Source organism: Cebus imitator, unplaced genomic scaffold, assembly GCF_001604975.1.
Source record: "Cebus imitator isolate Cc_AM_T3 unplaced genomic scaffold, Cebus_imitator-1.0 Scaffold219, whole genome shotgun sequence".
Lineage (NCBI taxonomy): Eukaryota > Metazoa > Chordata > Mammalia > Primates > Cebidae > Cebus > Cebus imitator.
In genome coordinates this window covers 1,239,257-1,262,492 of record NW_016107534.1, presented here as the reverse complement: position 1 = coordinate 1,262,492, position 23,236 = coordinate 1,239,257, and the positions used below count along the sequence as shown (strand labels likewise).

Below are 23,236 nucleotides of genomic sequence, written 5' to 3'. Positions count from 1 at the left end.
AAAAAAAAAAAAAAAAAAAAAAAAAAAAAAAAAAAAAAAAAAAAAAAAAAAAAAAAAAAAAAAAAAAAAAAAAGAATACTAATGATATAATATAATGCTTAGTGGCAAACGAAACACAAAAAGTATATACACAATAATAACCAATAATTATGGATTTTTGTGGATAAAGACTGAAATAAATCATAATTTTCTAATGCTAGGATGATAAGAATATAAGAACATTTTTTTCTTATAAATTTTTCTTTATGTCTTTGTGCTGTGATTTCACAATGCTGTTTTCACAATTAAAAAAGTAAAATATACCAAGTCAGTTTTATTTTAGTTTGAGAATTGTATTGTTTAGATCTTCAGTTTTCCCACAGATTGCTTGTTATTATCCTTCCCAGTTTAGAAGAGTTAGATATTTAATAATAGAACACATATGCAGCAATTCTAGTACTGCATTCTGCTTTCTAAAAATTCATTCAGCACAAATTTCACAGAAGCCCACCTACACTTTTTGAGCTATTTAATTTTTCACAGTTTTATGCCTGTGTTGTGCTATGGCACCCATGCAAAAAGAATGCTAACCATTCTGAAGAAAAATAGAAGAAATCTTTGTTATAGCTCTGAAAATGATGAATCAAGTGCTATTTTGGGGAGTTTTTCATGCTTAATAAATGAAAAACATGAAGAAAACGTTCCTGTTTTGAGGTCTTGTTGTTTTCTGTCACATTCTACTTGAAATTATTAACCGCCATCTCCCTTCCCTTCATTTCTATACCTTTTCTGTTTCCCTGTGTCTCTTCTTTGCCTGCTTTTCTTCTGGTCTCACATACATTGTGTTCTTGCCTACTGAGTTCCCCAGACATTCACTGGGGCCTTTTTTCCCCTGGAGTATTGTGAAGTAGCATTTATTTGGCTATGGATTTTGTTCTTATAAAGGCCAATGACCTCTTTCTCCTTCGTTTTCCTCATTCAGCTTCTTATATACGTTATAAGCTCAGAGAGGCTCCCAAGTTCATTAATTTCCTTTGCGTAATGCTGCATACAATTAGAGCTAGATAAGAATCTAATTCTTATTGACATCAGTTTATAAGATTAGTATTTTTTTCTATAAAGAGAGAGTCAAAAGGAAGGGAGAAAGGAAGGAAGGAAAAAGGAAGTAAGGAAAGAAGGAAGGAAGGAAAGAAAGAAAAGGAATAAAGGCAGGCAGGCAGTATCACCCATGTGAGGATTATGGATATGAGTTAGGGAGGGTGAGAAAAACCTGTTACTAGAAGACAATGTGTCAACCTGATATCACACGAGTTACTATATCTGGGACATCCATGAGATCCAGAGGGATTATACAGTCTAATCCCTGTCATACAGTGACATAATGCAGGAAAATAATAGTTTTTGAGTTACATGATTGTTCCTAATGTTATGCCCAAGTGATGTTTGAAACCCATGAGATTTAAAATGAATATTTATTATTTGGTATCGAAATGAAGGAATGCCTTATGAATCCAATACCTTTTATTTCTTTCATCATTTGGATCCAAATTCTCTGTCAACTGGGATCCAGTCCCCTTGCCTGGCCTGGGCCTCAGCATGAGACCTTTCTCACTGTTGCTGATGTTTGATTCTCCTTTCTCTTATATAAGTGATGAGGAGCAAGGAGTCTCTTCATTCAGCAAGGAGTCTAGACGTAGGTGGCCCATTTGCTGTTGGAAAAGAAACCATTCCAGATCCTTTCTGGAGAACTGTGAGGTAATTAATTCCAGAGCCTCAATGTCTACCATATATTAAAAAATACATGTAGATGTATTTGAATCACAGATTAATGGAATCTGTGATTTATTTCTCAAATAGAACTCATCAAGTTTCAATCTGAACGGGTTAGCTCAGATTTTGCCAAGAAGCTTTCCCAAACCTCTTCTCTTCCTAAAAGCACTCATGCCAGAGTTTCAAGCTCTATCTGGAGGGGTTGGAAGACAGCCACTGATATATTTCACACTCCACTCTCTTATGAAACACTACTGAACACCTACCAAAGTTATAAACTTGCATACCCCATAGCTGGGACACTAGAGTAAACTCTGCCAAGGCACATGGCTGCAAATACCTACCTCTGGGTCCGCACATGTTTTGCTGTCGTCTGAAGCCATTTTGCCCACTGAACTTCATTTTCTTATGGCCCTTGAAGTTCTTTAAAATGATTACTTGGGCAATAATTATATCTTTATGTGAGAAGACTTTTATTTTCTTTATAAACAACAAACAATATTACAAACAATATCCGGATAAAGTGTCAGTGGTGGTTTTGATTAAATATAGGTCTTATTGTCATTAAAACCAATTACTGATATATCTGAAAAGAATCTTTGACATTTGGGTATGAGACCAATTAGGGGCAGGTTAGTAGTTTAGTGTTGACTTACATGAAAAGCAGATGCTTTAAACCCAGGCTCAACATGGATTTTCATGTGGTTCTTATTATTTTAGTCAATGCATGTTGTTTTCTGGGTTTTGTTTCTAAAAAGATTATGCAAGCACCTGTTATGCCACAAAAACAAGAAAATAAACAATTGGTGTAAGATGATACAGGCACAGGCATAAAGGTGCAGAGAAGTTTTAAGGAGAAACCTGGTTATAGAAGATGCTTCCCTAACGTATAGGACTAAAATCATCTGGCTATCTTTAAACTCTTCTTTCCTCTGTATTGGTTTGTTCTTGCACTGATTAAAAAAATACCTAAGACTGGGTAATTTATAAAAACAAGAGGTTTATTCACTCATGATTCTGCAGGCTGAACAGGAAGCATAGTGGCATCTGTTTCTGGGGAGGTCTCAGGGAGCTTTTACTCATGGTGGAAGGCAAAGTGGGCACAGGTGCCTTACATGGCAGACACAAGAGAGGAAGGGGGAGGTGCTACACACTTTTAAACCAGATGTTGTGAGAACTCACTCACTGTACAGTAGCAAGGGTAGATGGTGCTAAACCGTTCATGAGAACTCTGCCCCCATGATCCAATCACCTCCCACCAGTCCCCACCTCCAGCATTGGGGATTACATTTCAACATGGGATTTGGGTGAGAACACATTTAAAAACCATATCATCCCCTCTCCCACCCAGTGACCTTAAAAATCAGGGCCCCAAATATGTATTTTACTCAAGTGGTATTGTATATAGTGTTTCTGGGCTTAACAAAAACCCACTGGCCTCCCTCCACTTTTGAGCCTTACTCTCCAGGAACAATTTATTTCCAACCCCTTTAGCTGTTTTTCTGGTATTTGTCTCCATTTTTCACATAACATGTTTATGTTGCTCCTTCCTGATTTTACTTTTAGCTTTCATTTTGATTGTCTACTATGGAAGATGATGATTTAACTCCCCACAATACACACGTTGCTCATGTATGTGTATATGAACACACATTGCTCATGAATGTGCATATGAACACACATTGCTCATGTTTGTGCATATGAACACACATTGCTCATGTTTGTGCATATGAACACACGTTGCTCATGTATGTGCATATGAACACACATATACTTCGTTTCCTCCAATCTTTCCAGTAGGATTGTGTCATAATTCCAGTTTCATTGGTGTTCAGTGCTTCTGTTATCATGATTCTGCACTTGATGTTACAGTTAATCTAGATAGTGCACTAAAATACTATTTCTATTCTTACACATTTTGCTTTTCCTGAAATTAATCATTTCGTGCTCTTTCATATGCTTAGATTTCTATATAACTTTTCAGTTCATCCTCAAACTCTGACAGAACTGTACATATCCTTTCAGTGTATCCAAACACCTCAAACAGCCCATCTGGTTTCTTTTCTTCTTGGAGATTCTTCTAGAGGCTTCCATTTTCCTGCTCTAATCTAGATGGGATATCTATGGGCCTTCGAGGGCTGTTAACTCTGCTTCTCTTCATCATCACTTTGGAAATCCCCTTTCTTTCTCCTGTGCTGAATTCGCTTCTACTTGGATTCTGGGTCTTGTTCGTTCTTGTTTCCTTCCTTCGTTGGAAAGCTTCCTTCCATCCTTCGGAAGTTACCTTAAAAAGGTGTGCATGGAAGGTAAATAATGCTTTGGGCTTTCTTCATATTTGAAATAGTCTTTATTCTACCCACACTTGATTTATAGTTTGGCTTGCTTTCTTTTCATTTCAAATAAAACTCATTTATAATTTTGAGGGTGTTGCTCCATTTTCTTTTGACTTTATTGCTGTGGAAAATCCTGAAGCCATTCATTCCGAGCCTTAATCCTTCTCTGTAATCTGTTTTTACTCTCAAGTGTTTTAAAATTTTGTGTTAATGTTCCTTCATATTGGGTTTTCTTCCCTCTTTTTCCTTCCCTTTTCTTTTTGCTGGCACTTTAGAAGTATTTTTAATCCAAAAATTCATGTTCTTCAGTTCTCAGAAGCATTCTTAAATTTTTCTTTGGTAATGGCCTCCCTTTATTTTCTCTTCTGGAGATTTCAAAATTGGAAAGTTAAACCTCCTGAATGAATTCTCTAATTTTATGATCATTCTTTTGTTTTGCTTCCTAAAATATTTTCTCAACTTGCTGTTATATCTTATATTTTGAGATATTTCTATCTCTCTCTCTTTTTTTTAATTCCTGGGAGCTATTTCTTCCTATTCTTATTTCATGGACACATTGTCTTGTCTCTGAGGATATTAATATTCTTGAAGTTGTCTCTATATCTTATTTCTATGTCCTCTGAGTTCATCTCTTCTGTTTGTTTTGGTTTCTGACTTTCACAGTAGAGGCTCCTCTGAAATGTCTGCTGTGACATTAAGAGTGAGGTGCTGACGTGGTGTTTGTGAGCCCTGGAAGTGAGGACAAGTTCATTGGCCAGTGGGCTTTACTTTAGCTTGAGCAGGTACAATTGGTCATTTAGTGGGAGACATCTACATGTAAGTATCAGTATGTCATCACCCTTGGGCCAGATTCTCCAGAGAAGACTATTCCATTTTCCTGCATGGGATTTAGTGGGGGCAGAGGTGGGTTGGGGGAGATAAGTTAGGCTACTGACATCTGGATGCTAAACAGGGAAAGGGGACCAGGGACTATCCATTCAGTATGCAGACTTTCACTCTGTGGAAACTTTCTATGTCTCCAGCTGTGTCTGATGTCCCTGAGTTCATCCTCTACAGAAAATGACTCTCTGATCTTCTGTGCAGAGGGACTAGAGTTGAGGCAAGGGACTTTAGAGATTTTTAACCAATTCCATTTGCAGCCCCACCTTCTGGAGTCTCTGGTACCTCCACCCCCGAGCCTTCCTCATGTTAAGTTAACACCAGCTCTGTTTCTGTTGGCCTAAGCCCCAGCCCCACTCCTTGTGGGCTCTCATTGAGCTTTTTCTATTCTGGTAAGTCAAGTGCAACTTGGTAATCATCTGCTTTTCGACTTTCAAAATGTTGATGACATTTCACTCCTCTTTTCCCTGCTTTTTTTTTTTTTATACTAGACAATTTAGTCGGGTATTTGGAGAATGTAGAGTATGTTAGCTCAGGTTGCTAAAACAAAATACCATAAACTGAGTGGCTTAAATGAGAGACATTTAGCCACTGAGAGTCTGGAAAGTCTGAGATTAGGACGTTAGCCTGATTGGATTCTTGGTGAGGGCTCTCTTCCTGCCTTGCAGACGATGGCCTTCTCACTGTGTTCTTGCATGATGGGGGAGACAGAGAAAAAGGGTAGGGGGAGAGACGGGGGTGGAGGGGAGAGAGGAAGAGAGAGAGATCAATCTGATCTTTCCTCTTCTATTAAGGACACTAATCCCATGTGAGAGTCTTACCCTCGTGACTTCATCTAAACCTAATTACCTTCTGAAGGCAATACTATTACTTTAGAGGGGGAGGGCGTCAACATATGAATTTTATGGGTAAACACATTCAATTCATAACCTGGAAGTAAACGAATGTTCTCTATTTTCCATGCTCAGCAAGAGGCCAGGCCATACAACAGTCTTTTTTTGGTTCTGCTGCTATTAGTGAGCCTGAGGGTAACAAGACAGAAGTAATTGAAAGGGTGCTGTATCAGGTGACTCATCTCCATTTTCGGGTTTTTAAAATGGGAAAGGCAGAGTAAGAGAAGGGCAAAGGAAGGGAGAGAAAGGGAAAGTGGAGTAGGGTAAAGAAATAGGAGAGAGAAATGGATGAGGGGAGGAAAAGCAAGGCTATTATTGAATAGTAAAATGGAAGTCATTGTCACCCACCACACTCTTTTCATTTGTTTTTGAACTGAAAAGAGAACTATAGTGCTTTAGTGAATGTTCACCAGACCCCTAGCACCTGACCAAGGCTCCAGTACACTTACGAAAATGTTTATAAGTTTCCCAGTCATGCTTTGACTTGTGAAGTCAGGATGTATCATTTTGAACTGGAAAAGTTTTCTGCTGTACTCTCTGGTTCGTCTCTTGTAGGGTTTTCAAAAAGCAATTTATTGTGTTTTACATGATGTTCTATTCCCATATTAGAACTTACATAATTCACAGTACTCATGGGAGGCAGCTATGTGGTATATTCATAGAAACACAAAATGTTGAAATTCAAAGGCATCTTGAGATTATCCTGTCAAGCACCCTTCTTTTTACAAATGAAGGAAGTGATAGCCACAGAGGTTACACATCTTGCCCAGGGTCATGCAGAGGGAACATGGGTATGCTCCCTTGCCAGGGCGAGAAGAGGATAGCATGCTATGAGTGAACTTGTTATAATGTTAGAATGAGAGCTTCTGTTATTCTGTTTATATTCCAGGATGTATCTTTCTTTCTTTCTTTTTTTTTTTTAACCTAAGCTGCTTTTCATTTGTAGATATTTACATGTTATATATGGTTAAGCTATAATGCATTTGCAAGGAGAATGAGTTTTGTCTGAAAGTCACCACGTGAATGGAAATTGTGGAAATTATATCACAGAAATTTATGAGGTAACAAATTGTTATCCTTTTGCCATTTGCAGTTCTGATCGGTTTTCACTTTTGTGCTTGGATGATGTTGGGATTGTTGAAAGCTTAATGTTCTTTTCTAAGAACCCCCTTAGATAAACAATACCGTTTAATGCAGAATGTTATAAAAACACCTGCTATGTTTTCTATAACACTGAGAATGTAGATGCTTTTGGTTTCAGTAAAAGATTGTTTGACAGTGCATATTTAAATTATGAAATATTGAACTGACTTGCACATTTTCAAAATTTCTAATAATAGGAATAAATACTTAAAAACCTATTCTCACAAGTCCTGATGTGTTTTAACATTAAAATAAAGTCTTATAGATAGCTATTTGATTAGTTGTGATTACATTTTATTGAGTCCAGCTGAAATCCTTCCTTCTTAGGATTGATGCTTTCCTATTTCCCCTTCCAGTGGTCATTTTGATTGTTAACTTAGTTTTTTTCTGTGTTCCTTCTACAGTAACATGAGTTGTCTGTTTTTTACTGTGGAAAAGTGAGATTAAATCTCCTTTTGTACATAAAGCAGGGTGTTTATTACATCATAGTCAATGACAACATTGTCAGGAAATATGCATGTCTGTTGACTGGTAGTATCTATTAGAAACAGATTTTGCTGGTTTCTGGCTGGCTGAATCAAGCATAATCTCACTTCTGAAATGTTTTCTGACTTGATTCTGATGCGTATCAATGTATCATACAACTATTTTTTATGCTTCTCTGACCACGTATTTCCCAGATCACTAGCAAGAGCCAGTGAATCTTACTCACAGTTGCCAAATTCCATTTTCTTGGTCCTTTGTCCCTATGCTACCCTATATTAGAGCATTTCTCACATCAAATTGTAACATTTATTTACATATTGTGTTGTTTACTGTTGACTCCTGAAGATGAGGGACTGTGTCTTCTTATTCATTCATATAACTCCAGATTCTAACAGAGCTCAGCATGTAGCAAGAGCTCAGTTAATGCTCCATGAGTGATGACAGGCAGGCCCGGTTTATGGAGAAAATAGCTTGCCATGGGCTCTTTTGAGAAGATCACAGTCCATCAAATTTCAGTTCAACTTGAACCAGACATAGAACATTAAACTATGCAGCCTTGATGATGTAAAACTTTGAAGTTCACATTTTGAATACACCACCTTACCTGTTGATGCTGTATTTACTTATATATGTCGAGGTAACGTAATGACCAAGGAGACAATTACTGAGAGATAATAGCAAATTATGATAATTATTTGCTGTTAGGATTAGGTTCACAAGGTTTGCATTTGCATTTGATTCCTCACTAGCCATGTGATCTTGGGGACAGTTTTTCTTTTTTCATTTTTATTTTTTTGATACGGAGTCTCACTCTGTTGCCAGGCTGGAGTGCAGTGGTGCAATCCTGGCTCACTGCAAACTCCGCCTCATGGGTTCAAGTGATTCTCCTGCCTCAGCTTCCCAAGAAGCTGGGACTACAGACACGCACCACCACGCCCAGCTAATTTTTGTATTTTTAGTAGAGATGGGGTTTCACCATGTTGGCCAGGATGGTGTCGAACTCCCGACCTTGTAATCTGCCTGCCTTGGCCTCCCAAAGTCCTGGGATTACAGGTGTGAGCCACCACGCCCAGCTGGGGACAGTTTTTTCAATGTAAAAAGAAATTTATAATGTTTACCCTGCTAATCTGATAGCATTAGGATATTATGAGGCTGAAATTAGATATTAAAACATAGTTAAAAGATATTTTCCTATTCAAATATATTATTATTTTCTATTTGTTCTAAAAGTAGATAATTCATTAAGGAAAAAGTAATAGAGGGGTGTGTGTGTGTGTGTGGTTGGAGGAGGTTCTTGCATCTCCAGCTACTAATATTCTTCTATTTTGAATAAAATCTAGTCCAAAATGTATTTTAACAAGAGTTCTTGAAAGAATTATGCTGGACATGGTGGCTCCTACCTGTAATCCCAGCACTTTGGGAGACCAAGGCAGTAGGGTTCCTTGAGGCCAGGAGTTTGAGACCAGCTGGCCAACATAGCGAGACCCCTATCTACACAAAAGTGAAATCATTAGCTGGGCATGGTGGCACACACTTGTAGTCCTAGCTACTTGGGAAGCCAGGATAGGATTGTCTCCAGAGCCCAAGAAGATATTAGATGGCTTGCTATCAAAAACATATGTATTTACTCTCCTCTTTTTTTAGTATTATCTAAATCTGAAAAGTTAAATACATAACTGCATTTTTAACCTTTTTCTATACTAAACACGTAGATCAAATTCTCCTGTAGAGAATGAGCTTGCATTACCTAGAGAAACACTACATGTTACTTGCATTTCCTTGAAAGACTGAGCTTTTAAATGCTTTGGGTGCTGATTTTTGTTCTTTGCAGTCCATTTCCTAGTTTGATCCCTGTCATACACTGCTGATGGTACAACCCTTGCTCAGAAGGGTTATTTGGCTAAAGTAAGAATGACCTTTCTGCTATCAGTTTCTTCGTTCTTAAATTGAGAATCTTACCCCTCTTATCTGTTGAAAATGCTGCTTTGAACAAAGACCCCTCACTGTTTGAAAGCTAATACATAGCAGAATCAAGGTAATACGGATAAGTAGAATCAGATATTACCTGGTGCTGAGGAGAATAGTGCACATAGATTATAAGCTCTAATAGCTGCTGTTGGACTGTTGAGAGTCTCCTATCTGCAGAAGGTATTTGGAAATTGCTTCATGTCATGTACACATATAACACAGATGCTAGGATACTTTGCCTTTTTCTGAATGATGGTGGTTTTAAAACATGGATATGCTTATCTATTTATTAGATAATTTCACTGTATCAGGAAATAGTGGCTTCTTATTTATTCATGTGTTTGTCACACACCCAATGAGTAGTCACAGATATCAGGCTTCACAAGACTTAGAGAAACACTGGAGTGTTTAATTTTGTACAATTCGGTAATGAAATTATTAATTCTGTAATGGGCTTAATTCAAAGTCTAATGCTCTTTTTTTAAGTCCAGAATAGGTAAGAAATTTAAATAGTGCTCATTTTGATTACAATATTGTCTTTGTCATAATTGTTTTTCCAGGCAATGGGCTGGAAAATATGTCAGAGAGTCTGTTCATATTAGGCATTTGAGCATTTAGAGGAAGTTCGTTTTCTCTTTTGAAACTTTCCTGTCATTTTTTTTGGCTCTGGAATCTGGGAACCTAATTTTTGAACTGGCAAAAACAAACAGAGAAAACAAAGATCACAAATCACTCACCAAAAATAATCCAAAAAAAAATACAAGTGCACACAACACATGAAATTAAATGAAATTCATTTAAACCTAGTCAAGTGCTCCTTCTCCAAGTGTTTCTCACCCCGCATTTGCTGTTTTGGCCCTACAGAGAATTCCTTTTCTGCCCAGTTCCATACATAATTGTGGACTTGGTGTTCTCCCTCAGCTCTCCTCTTCCCACTCTTGTTCTCTTTCATTCTCCCCTCACACCATTTCTCTTCTCCCTTCCTGCCTTTCTGATTCTCTTCTTTTATATTTCTTTCTTTCTCTGAATCTTTCCCAGTACCTCTACCCATGTCTCCTTAGACATTTCCAGTTCAAAGGAAGAGGTGAGAAGAGGCAACATATCAAATGTTCATTTCTATTGTGTGGCAAGTTTCTATTCTAACTGTACAGCTTTCTGCGACCAACTCTATGTCTCCCTTGAGGAATCTCTAGTATGAGCTGTGATTCTGTGTATACTCGGGGAATGAAATTTGAGGTTTCTACAAATAATGCAGGTGAATATCACTGATGAAAAGAGAGTCACTGTTTCCGTGTGGGGGCTGTTGATTTTGAGTTTCAACAATTTACAACTAACAGGTGTTTTCTGAGAACAACATGATGTGTTGAGTGTCTATTGAATCTCTTCACAAAGGCCATTTGGGCAGCATCCTCTCAATCTCCAGGTTAGGAACAGAGGTACATAGAAGTCACCTGACTTACTCAGTCTCACATAGCTAAGAAGAGAAGGGCCAGGATTTGGACCTAGGAAGTTTGATCTCAGATACAAGATTCGTATTCACCACACTCCTCTGTCCCTCTGAGCAGACCCCCAGATCTGTGGTGAGCCATGGCTGAGTGAGAGCCCAGCATGGACACCAACTCTGTGAACCTACCCAGGCCCAATCCACCTCCAGATCACAGCATCTCTCTGAGAGTACATCTGCAGACAGGCAGGAGAGGGGTGCTCTGTGCTAAGGTCCTTTTCTTTTCTTTTTACTTATGATTTTCCTTTTTCTTAATGTCCATTTTTATTTTAGATTCAGGGGGTACATGTGCAGTTTTGTTACAAGGTGTATGGTGTGATGCTGAGGATTGCGTTTCTGTTGATCCTATCACCCAGAAGATGAACATCGTACCCAACAGGAAGTTTTCACCTCTTGCCACCCTCCCTCCATTCTTTTGGAATTCCCAATGTCCATTGTTCCCTTCTTTATGTCTGTATGTACCCAAGATTAGGTCACACTTAGAAGTAAGATCGTGAAATATTTTGTTTTGTTTCTGCATTAATTTGCTTAGGATTATGGCTTGTAGCTGCATCCATGTTGCTGTAAAAGACAAGATTTTATTATTTTTTATGGCTGTGTAGCATTCCATGGTGTATACATATCACATTTGTTTAAATCCAGTCCACTGCTGATGGGCACCTATGTTGATTCCACACAGACAGGTGTATGTGTGTTTTTGGTGGAACAATTTCTTTTCCTTTGGGTAGATACCAAGTAATGGAGTTGCTGGGATGAATGGTAGTTCTGTTTTTGGTTCTTTGAGAAAATCTTCACACTACTTTCCACAGTGGCTGAACTAATTTACATTCCCACAAACAGTGTATAAGTGTTCCTTTTTCTCTGTAGCCTCACCAACATGTTATTTTTTGACCTTTTAATAATAGCCATTCTGACTGGTATGTGATGATATCTCACTGTGGTTTTGACTTGCATTTCTCTGATGACTTGGGATGTTGAACATTTTTTCATATGTTAGTCACCTGTATGTCTTCTTTTGAAAAGTGTCAGTTTCTGCTGCAGTCCCTTTTCATAGTGGATTGTCTTTGTTTCCCCGTGCAGGGTAGCGCATGCCTCTTCTGCACCATTCCTTCATTGTATTGCTTTTCAGAATCCCTTTAAGATTCCACATGGTATTTGATAGAGGAAAAAGTATAAAATGTTTGAAAGTATGAGAGAGAGAGAGAGAAAATGAACATAAATGTAAGTGCAGTTTTGCTCTTTTAATTCATGTTGGTAAAGATAACACTTTTTCTTTACAGTGATGTGTGAGATAAATCTTCTTTTTTGCAAAATACACTTTAAGCTGATAAACTTACACAGTTTCATGTTGTGCACTTTCCTGCTAAGTCCCAGTTGTACACCACATGAGGAGGTGAAAATATTGTTACCGGAGGCGTGATTACACTTATTTAAACCATAGAACAGATTTTACTCAGCTACCACTAAAGGACCAATTACATTAGGCCAAATTGTTATTTTACTTATGTCTTCAGAAAGATGGAAATATAAATAATGCTAAGGATATTTAGGGTAGAGAATTCATATGTTTCTGTTGCCTTTAAAAAAAATAACCTGGTTATTTTGTTTTGCCTATTGCTATTATCTGAAGCATGTTCATAAGAAATAAATAATGGTGGGTGGGCTGTATCACATTTTATTTTTATATCAAAAAATGGTCAATTCTAGGCAAATTTCTTATGGTCAAACTGCAAGTTTAATCATTTTTACCAATAGTCTAGTCATTCCCTTTAACAATTGATAAAATGATAATTTTCTTTATTTGTACACTGAAACCTAAGTCTGCCATGTAGTTCTAACAAATTATATAGCCAGAGACTTGAGTTGATTTATATAGAATTTAATTTGATGGAAATTGCGAACTAACTTGAGATACTGATAATACTGTAGCCACTTTTTTTTTTTTTTAAATCACACAATATTCTATATACAGCTTTGTAAGTAATTTCATCCCAATAAGTTAATCCTCAGTTTTCATCACAGTTGGAACTTGGTGCTGTGACACTGTTTCTTGTTTTATTTTTCTTCTACTATATTATTAATAGAGATTTTTGTCTTATAAATGAGCAACAACTAAAAACATAATCCTTTGTCCTTTTAGATTGTTTTAACGAAACTTCTTTATTGAAATACCAGAAAGAATTAAGGTCCTATTTCTCTTATTTGTGCTGACTTCAATTCCAGTTTTCTACCATTTGTATAGATTGCCTTTCTTTGTGCAACAGGACATCTTTGAAAGGGAGTTTTAACATTCAACAATAACATTCTGTTATTAGCCTTATACTATTGTTTCAGAAAAATGATACCTTCATTTTTGCATAAATTTCAATTTGTACATATGGTGAACTGACCTTTAAGATCCTGTCGGTGGAGGACCTGTTATTCCTATTTTTCGGAGTGCTATAGGCAAACAGCCTGCAGCTCCAAACCCTATGAGGGAGTGTCCTGGCTACAGAGAGCTGCCTCATCCAAGGTCACCAGTGGCCCAAATCTGATTGATTCATTGTATTGGTCAGGGTTTTCCAGAGAAACAGAACCAAAGAGATTTATTGGCAGATAATGGCTCACGCAATTATGGAGGCTGAAAAGTTTCACAATCTGCTGCCTTCAAATTGGATACTCAAGAATGCCGGTGGTGTAGTTTGAATGCCTGAGAGCCAGAGGCATTGACAGCAGAAGATCAATGTCTCAGCTCAAGCAGCTAGGCTGAGTTCATTCAACCTTAGTCTACATTTTTGTTCCATTTAGGTCCTCAATGATTCCAGCCTGCATTGGAGAAGGGAGTCTGCTTTACTCAGTCCACTAATTCAAGTGCCAATCTTTCCTGAAAACAACTTCACAAACACACCCAGAAATAATGTTTAACCAGCTGTGTGGGCAGCCTGTGGCCCAAACTGATGCACAAAATGAATCATCACACTGATTGATGTGGAGGTGTAGTGGCCTGGCCTTGGTGGCCTGTTTTAAAGCAACTCTGAAGGCCATTGTAGCCTCAGAACTCCTTGTGGTGTCAGCAGCCTGTCACTGGGCCATACCCAGCTGGATTTCTCTGCCTAGTCCTGCTTTTCCCGAGCCCTCCATAGGGTAGATGCCAAGAGCAAATTTTGTGCATTTCAAACTCCTTCTGAGGTCTGCTTCTAGGAGAGTCCAACAGCATTATCTCAACACTTTAGATTCCCGCCTCTTAAAAAGGTAGCATGAATATTTGAATGAAACAAAACATGGTTGTTTCCACAACAACTTTTGTTTAACATTTGGCACCATTAATATTTTAATAGTTTTAACCATTTTATTAAATAGTTAAATTCCAATTTCAACTCAGATATTCAGACTAAATCTTTAATCCTTATGGAATCCATTTGAAAGAAGAATTAATTCTTGAGAGTAAAATCGTGGGATGTGAGAATATAAATGACTTTTCCCATTCTCTCACCTTAAAACTGCCGTGATTACATTGTAATCAACAATAGTTGAAGAGTGAAATCTAGTCGTTTCATCTATTGGCACAGGCAAGTGAGCAAGTATTACTTTTCAGAATTTAGGACATTTGATAATATTACTCATAAAATGGTGAAGCGTTCAAAAATATGATCTGTTGAAAATCCCATGTTTCAGGGATGAATATCAACCATCTCTCCTTTCAGTGTTGGTGATGATCCTTGTCTGGTTATGATTATTACTGATAATGGTTATGATTAACACTGATAATAATGTGCCACATTGCTATAGGAGTTTTTAATTGGATTCTCACAGTATACCTGAGAGATAGTTATTATAAACCTCATTACAGAGATGAGGAAATTGAGAGATGAGAGACTTGTTCAAGATTACACGGGGCCACCGTCAGATCTTCTGACAAGTCTATTTTATTTTCTATTCCACCATCTCTCGGCACTTGGAAACCAAAACATGCAATCCTTTTATCTTTCATACCTGAGATACACGACTGCTCACCCACAAGACTCAGCCTTGTAAAGAGGTAAAAATTCTGAAATGGCATTGCTTACAAATTTGCTCTTTTATCAATATGAGCAAACTATAAAGCCAGTCTACAGATGAACACACTAAGGCTTAGGTAGTATTCTAATTCATGGCACCCTAATAAAAGCTGTTCTGGGAGGCAGATCCCATTTCAGTGACAACTTCCTCTGAATTGTCATGGCCCATGTTTTTTTTTTTTTTTTTTTTTTTTTTTTTTTCTTTTAATGACATCTACTTTTAAACATATATTTACATATTGCTACTTGTGTCCCTACTTGATGGGGAAGTCTTTGAAAGCAAGAATGTCTCATTTCTATTTTTCTATCCTAGCAGTAACTTTCACAAGTCTTGCATTTATTTATTCAACAAGTATTTGTTTAAATCTATGTACCAAACACAGTGATATGTGTTGGGGTATACTGATACAAGGTTCAGAACTCATGGAGCTCTAATTGAAGAAGAAGAAGAAAAAGAAATAATTTTAAAAAGTCCAATTAAAATTATGATTGCTGTAGTACAAAAGTGAAGTGGAAGACAAGAACCTCAGAAAATTCTTCCTGAGAACATGCATCAACAGAAACAATTGGAAAATTTGGAGAGCAGACTGGCTATATGCTGAAGAGCTTTAAGTTAGTTCTATAATCTGCATGAATTCCAAGTATCTTAATTAAGCTCTTAATACTCAACAGAAGTACTGTATTTGTGTAGCTGTCAGTTAGATTTATAAGGGACAACTGGCAGAGTTTTAAAAATGAGTCTTTAAATTTGCTTTATCTTATCCATCAATCATTTGCAGTTGCTAAACCATTAAGCCATGGGTATAGTCAATTTTGGATGGGCAAGCTGTTGGAAGAAGTCTAGACTTAGAGGCAGACAAATCTGGCTTTGAACCTGGATTTCAGTATCTTGCAAGCTGTTGGTACTCCTGTTTCTCATTTTCCTTATCAGAAAGATGGTCATGATACAAACCTTCAAGTTCTGCCATTAGGAATAGAGACGGTGTCATTGAGTAAATGAGACTGCAAAGGGGTGATCATGTGTGTTGTAGAGTATACATAAAGCGTTCAATTCAACAAACGATCTTTAAATTATTGTAAAGTAATCATAAGGAAAAAATATACACAGGCTGGAAGGAAACTAGCCAGGAAATTCTAGAAAACATCCAATTATAAATCCTTCATACAACATTTTTCTTGTAAGTACTAAGCTTTAAAAATTACAGAACAGGAACACCCCTGCAGAATGGGAAAGTTAATGTCCCTTGAATTGTACACAATTAGTAATCTTTCACAGTGAGACATGGAAGAATGGATGCAGTGGACAAATTACCCAGGAATTTAAATTAAGACGGATAGTTTCTTTAGAAAGTCAAGCAATAGATGTTGAGTATTGTATGGAAAACATATCTTTGATTAGGTCTGAATCTTTGAATTTCATTGGATTTTTTAAACCAAATTCTAACAGTATGTAATGATCTCTTTCATTTATGAAGTCATAGGACTATTTTAGGGGATAACCTATTTGTCATTTATTACTGAATTGTGGTATAGCTTATGCTGTTATCTTTGTTACCTAATTTACGCCCTTGTCTGATATTTCTTATGTGTACATATTGTCATTCAATTATAACTTCCAGGACTGGCAATCTTTGACTGTCTGTAGCTCCTGAAACATACTAGATCATGAGTGCTTATGAACAGATTAGCTGTATGGCTTTTTGACGGATATGAAGAAAGAAAGAGTGAGTGGATGTCAGGGTTAAGAAAATAATCCCAGTCTTCTAACTATAATCATTTGAGAAATGATCAGTGTACACTTTAACAAAATATCCACAGGCACTAAACAGCACAATGCCATTTGGAGCAGGTTCTCTACAAGCATTTGTTCAGCTTAAATAGATTGATAATCTAGTGCCTCTTTCCAGGAAAATACAAACTGACCAGGTTGAAAGATGTAAGGTGAGGTACGGGAATAGCAAAAAGTGAATTACTTTTTAAGCTATGTTAAAATTCAACTCAACTAACTCAGCTCTTTACAAACGAAAATACTTAATAGGTCCATGGTGAACAAACAAATCAATGAATTTAGACTAAACTGTATGTTTGGATTTGCTTGTTTGCTTCATCTGAAACAGCCATAATAAAAATTTTCAGAACTTAATTTCTTATGGCTACAGAGTCAGTAACAGTCTCAGAATGATACTCAGCTTTAACACGCCTTTAATGGGATGCTTAAGTAATCATGGCAATTTAATTAAAAGGGCAGTCGTCTTTTGAAACAGCTATTGTTTCCTAGAGAGTGTTACTTAATGTTACATTTGTGCAGTTACCTAATGTTTCTACTCACTGAGGTTTGTTTGTTTACATTTTTAAAAAATTATACATAGTCTTCAACTTACCTCTAGACTTCATTCCATAAATACGTAATCACTCCTTTCCTCCCTCTCCAAACATAGTGATGTTTTTCAGAGTTGTGTAATTCACCTTTTCTATTGCTGATTTAAATATTCTCTCAGTGACCTCTTTGCCCCACAACACTTCAACTGCCTAACCTATCAGCCCCTGACAAAATTATTACAATTCCTTTCTCTCTTGTTAGCTCAAGATTCACTTTTTCAGTCTGACATGCCACGCATACTTTGAAGACAACCTGCCTCCAATCAAAATCATTATTTTCTCCTTCTCATTCTCTTGGATTTCCCTCTTGTTTAATGATATCATAACATAACTGATCACAAAGACCAGATCCTTGGAGTCATACTTAGTGGTTTCTCATTGCTTCGATACTTACATCAAATCAGTACAAAACTTCATTGATTCTAATTCAGAGATTCTACTCTGAATTAGCTCCAACTGCTCCTCCTCAGCACCAGTAGCCCTGCCCCAGTTATCATTTCCCACTGCCTATTCCAGTACCTCCTAGCTGGGCTCATTGCCTCCTGTTCTTCCCACTTCAGCCTGCCCTCTGTGTCAGTGGTCCTCATCTGTCTTCCTTCCATGGAGTGCAATGCTCATACATGAGACATATTCCTATGGACCAGTCAGAGATCGAAGAAATAGAAAGATTTAGTGAGGAAGTTTCGTATTTTAATTATTCATAGTTTTCCACAGGCCTTGCAGAGCCACTTGCAGTCTGACCCTTGTCGCCATCTCCTCTTTGCTGCCTATTTCTGCTGCTCTCATTCATTGACTCTCCTGGCCCTTTCCTGCCCTTTCCCATGCTGTCATCCTTTTGACCTCAGCTATATTATACCAGTTTAGGGTGGCTTTCCCTGATCACTTCTCAATCTAAATTAAATTCCTTTGCTCTTCCACACAGGGCTCATTATAATTTATAATGATGTATTTCTTCTGCTGCTTCTGCTTCTGCTTACTCCTCCTCCTTCCTCTTCTTCCTCTTCCTTTTTCTTCCTCCTCTCCTTCCTCCTCCTCTTCCTCTTCCTCCTCCTCCTACTTCCTCCTCCTCCTCTTCTTCTTTCTTCCACTTTCTCCCCTTCCTCCTCCTTATTCTTCCTCTTTCTCTTTCTCCTTCTCCTCCTCCTCCTGTTCCTCTTCCTTCTCGTCTTTTTCTCCTTTCTTGTTATTTGGCATTAAGCCTGATTTACCCACAATATTTCTGAACTCTGTGAGCTTAGAGTAATTCTTTTATTCATCATTGTGTTCACAGTGTCTGCACAGTGTCTAGCAGATGCTGGGCACTCAAGAAATATTTATTGAAGGAATGAATCAATTATCACAACTAGTAGTGGTATATAAGTAGACTAGCTAACTGTGGGTAGTGACACACAGCCCAATTTGTGTATTATGGGCAATTTACCACCTCTGGAATGCATATTATAAGGTTACTAAGAATCCTGCTATTATAGGCATAATTTTGAATGTTATCTAATTTATAAGAAAAATAGTTTTATTTACTAGCGCTAGTCATACATCTGCCATACTCATTAGGTCGGATCACAGCACACTGGAAATCTATTGTCTGGATACCAGACATTTCTTCTTTGGAAAGGCTACCTAAAGCGTAAAGTTCAGCATGTACTTCTGCTGATGAACTTAATAGATTCCCATTGTTTTCAGAATAAAGTCCAAATTATTTGATGTCTTAATTTCTTTGGACTTCCGTAATAAATTATTATAGGAGACCAGTGTGGCATTGGTGGAATGTGCCTGTAATCCCAGTTACTCTGGAGGTTGAGGTGGTCGGATCACTGGAGCCTTGGGCTTTGAGGCTACGGTGAGCTATGATCTGGTCACTACACTCCAGCCTAGGTGACAGAGTGAGACCCTCATATCTAAAAAATTAAAAATAAAAATTATATACTGGATGGTTTAATCAAGAGTAATTTATTTTTACAGTTCTGGAGGCTGAAGGTCTGAGATCAAGGTGCCCTCATGGTCAGACCTGATGAGGGCCCTCTTCCTGGTTCAGTGTCTTTTTTCTGTGTTCTCACATGACAGATGGTGCAAGGAATCTCTCTGGGGTCTTTTCTGTAAGGGCACTAATCCCATTCATAAGGACTCCGTTTTCATGAGCTAATCACCTCCCAAAAGTTTCATCTCTGAATACTTTCACATTGGGGATTAAGTTTTAACATATGAACATTCAGCCTACAGAACTTGGCATGTCTAACAAAGCCATTCTCAAGCTGGACCTTGTCATTGTTTCCAACTTCAAACCCAGCCAGTCTCTACCAGAGACCATGATCATGCTGGGTGTTTACATACTTTGGCCCCCACCAGGCATGTTCCACATTTGTCCTCATACGGATACATGTTTGCTCTTTAAAATTCAGTGCTCTCAAGCACTTTAGTTATTCCTTCTTCTGTGTTCTGATTGTATTGGATATCCTATTAATTCTATACTTTATTTTCTATTCCATGATAACTTATTGGAATGCCTATTTCCCAGACTAGATTGTAACTCCTGGATTAGACTGTGCATTCCCAATGTTGAGCCCAGTGAGTAGAGTATAATAGCATCCAGTAACAGTTGGATGACTGAATGCATTGTGAGTTGTTTGGAAGTAAAAATGCCTTTGCCTATTGAAGCAATGCTATACGTGGTGATTTAATTCTCAGCTGACTAAAAAAAAAAAATCCTGTTTATACCATAATGCAGTTGAAACCTATTGCTAATATTGCTTTCTCATCTAGTTTCAGAATGTTCTCTCTCTGTTTCACTGCAGTTGGGGGAACATCTTTCTTCTCCTCCTACCCCAGGCTAGAGGCAGAGATCTTTTTTATACTTTTCTCTTTTGTCCCTCATCACTTAAGCAGGAGAGGCCAAAAGAAGGATTCTCTGTTTTATTTGCTGTGAAAGTGAGATGGTATTTCTGCCATTTTGATTTTCTTGGTGGAGATGCATGTCAATTGAGAGTTCACATCTTTGGTGTTTGCCTGTGTCTTATACAGTCTTGAAGACCACTTGTCTCATAAGAAATCATTATGCTGATGCATGAGGATCTTGCTGCAGTTCTATTAGCTGTACAATGAAATTAACTTTAAAAGAGATCTACTAGTAAATAAAAGTAGCAAAAAGACCTTGCTACTTCATAAGCATCTCAACTATAAGACATATTCATATTTTATTAATTCTGTTGCTCGTCCATTAGCTTATGTTGCACACAGCAAAACAACACTTCTTCTTTCCACCTTTTGACCCTCTTCACACATCTTATATACCTTGATTTTCTTAGATATAGTCACAAAAATAATATTTAAATTTTGGGAAAGAAACCCATGTCCGAATAGTAATTGATGTCATTTATTTGGTGAATATATTATAATGCAAACACACCCAATTGCTCTTGATAGGTGAGAGTGACACATATTTTGAGAAATAATCTGCTGAATTATGTGCCTTTTATAAAGTAGCTAATTGAGGTTTGCTAATTAAATAAATGCCCTTCCTGAATCACACCCTCTTTTTTTGCTGTTGTTTTTGTTTTTAAATAGGTGGTGTCTGCATTGCTCAGTCACAGAAAATCCCACGTGAACCGAGACCTGGAGAATTTGAAAAAATTATCAAACGCCTGCTAGAAACACCTAATGCTCGAGCAGTGATTATGTTTGCCAATGAGGATGACATCAGGTGCTGATTACTTTTCTTCTGTATGTAGGGTCAGATTTGTGTCCCATGTCCTTTCTAACATATTTCATGTTCAACATAAAAGCTTGTAATTCCCTTGCAATAGCAGACTGTCTTCTGCTACCTTCTAGTTTGTAAATCTGAAATACCTACAGAGTAAAACTAGGGGACTAAAATGAGATAAGACAAACAAGGGTGATAGACGGAATGATGTGAATGAGGTTGAGGATAAGGCTAATTAACATGTGTTGGAGTTAGTCTCTGATATATTTTCTTTAGGAGATGATAAGACTCAGGCAATTAGAATGATCATCTTAATTGTTAAACAGTGACCTACTGAGTGTATACAACTTTCTGAAGCTGGTCTTGCAATATTCATAATTATGGTATTTCTTAATACATGTGATATGCGTTATTTATTTTTATTCCTATAGGAGGATATTGGAAGCAGCAAAAAAACTAAACCAAAGTGGACATTTTCTATGGATTGGCTCAGATAGTTGGGGATCCAAAATTGCACCTGTCTATCAGCAAGAGGAGATTGCAGAAGGGGCTGTGACAATTTTGCCCAAACGAGCATCAATTGATGGTATGAATGCACCATAGAGAATTTGTTTTATTTTAGTAAGATCTAAACTTAAAGGCAAAACTGGAGTATCATAATATGAGAAAATGCATTCATTACTTGATAAAATGTTTAGCTTTGATGGCAGAGTTGTCAAAACCAGTATTTAACCCAGCGTGTGTGTGTGTGTGTGTGTGTGTGTGTGTGTGTGTGTGTGTGTGTGTGTATGTGTATGTGTATGTGTATGCATGCATATATGGATAAGAAGCTTTATGGGCTACTGGCTTTCTCTTGTTATGTTTTTTTCTTTTTTCAGGCAGTGATTACAACATAATGTCCATTTGAAAGTTCTGACAATATTTACTTCTGAAAGAATATTAAAAGCATATCTTTCTCCTTTAAAATAGGATTTGATCAATATTTTAGATATATATATATATTCTAAAAAATCAGTGCTATAAATGATGATTTAATTCTTAGCTGACTCAAATCCTGTTTATACTATAATGTAATTGAAATCTAGTGCTAGTATTGCTTTCTCATCATATTATATATATATAATTTATATATATAAATATCATTACATTTACATATATATATATATACACATTTACATATATATATATATATGGAGAGAGAGAGAGAGAGAGTGTGTGTGTGTGTGTGTGTGTGTGTGTGTGTGTGTGTGTGTATTTAGGAAAGAGTACCCACTGGATATTTTTTAAGAAAAAGACCACAGTCAGTTATTTCCATTATGTTAGTAATTGCACTTTGAGTTTGAGTTTGCATATTTTCTTGGGCATTTGTGGTGGCTATAGCATTGTTGGAGGGAAAATGCTTGATTTATAGAAAATGAGTATATGATGCTTATCCTATAGATAAATAAATGCAACAGGAAAGACTTGGAGCATCCTGAAATGCAGTCTGTCTTCTAAATGTCTTTTCCAATTGATTTAACAGTAACTGAAATTCCCACTTTTAACATTATCCTTTGGAGTAAGGCATTATTTCTAGGGGGTCTTCCTTCAGTAAAATGGTTACCTGAGCAAACTGACACTTTAGTTCACTTACCCATGGCTCCATAATATTACATTAACACAATTGCTTTGTTGAATTACCTGAAAACAGAACAAATAGAAGAGAGAAATTTTGAAGTACGTGGAAATACAGGAATGTCTGGAACATTGATCCATGCTAGGAAAGAGAGAAAAGAATTAGGGAAGTTTAAGTCGGGTTCTGAGTATTCAGGATTCAGCATAAAGTCACTGTCTGCTTCCTGCGGGAGAAGTAGAGCAGGAGAGGATATAAGAAAGACACCGATGGCTGGTCACGGTGGCTCACGCCTGTAATCCCAGCATTTTGGGAGGCCAAGGCAGGTGGATCACCTGAGGTCAGGAATTTGAGACCAGCCTGGCCAACATGGTGAAACCTCGTCTTTACTAAAAAATACGAAAATTAGCCAGGTGTGGTGATGGGCGCCTGTAATCCCAGCTACTCAGGAGGGTGAGGCAAGAGAATCGCTTGAAGTGGGGAGGTGGAGATTGTGATGAGCCAAGATTGCGCCATTGCACCTTAGCCTGCGTGACAGAGTGAGACTACATCTCAAAAA

General features: G+C 37.3%; 1 protein-coding gene across 5 annotated transcripts in view; it reads left to right on the top strand.

Annotated features, from left to right (window-relative positions):
* The window catches only part of GRM8 (glutamate metabotropic receptor 8), a 780,131-nt gene that overhangs the window by 310,707 nt on the left and 446,188 nt on the right, over nucleotides 1-23,236 (top strand). For all 5 annotated transcript variants that reach the window (XM_017549479.2, XM_037746051.1, XM_037746049.1 and 2 more), the window contains exons 4-5: nucleotides 20,930-21,065; nucleotides 21,497-21,651. In XM_017549479.2, coding sequence (XP_017404968.1) covers nucleotides 20,930-21,065; nucleotides 21,497-21,651 — 291 coding nt within the window. The remainder of the gene's footprint in view (nucleotides 1-20,929; nucleotides 21,066-21,496; nucleotides 21,652-23,236) is intronic.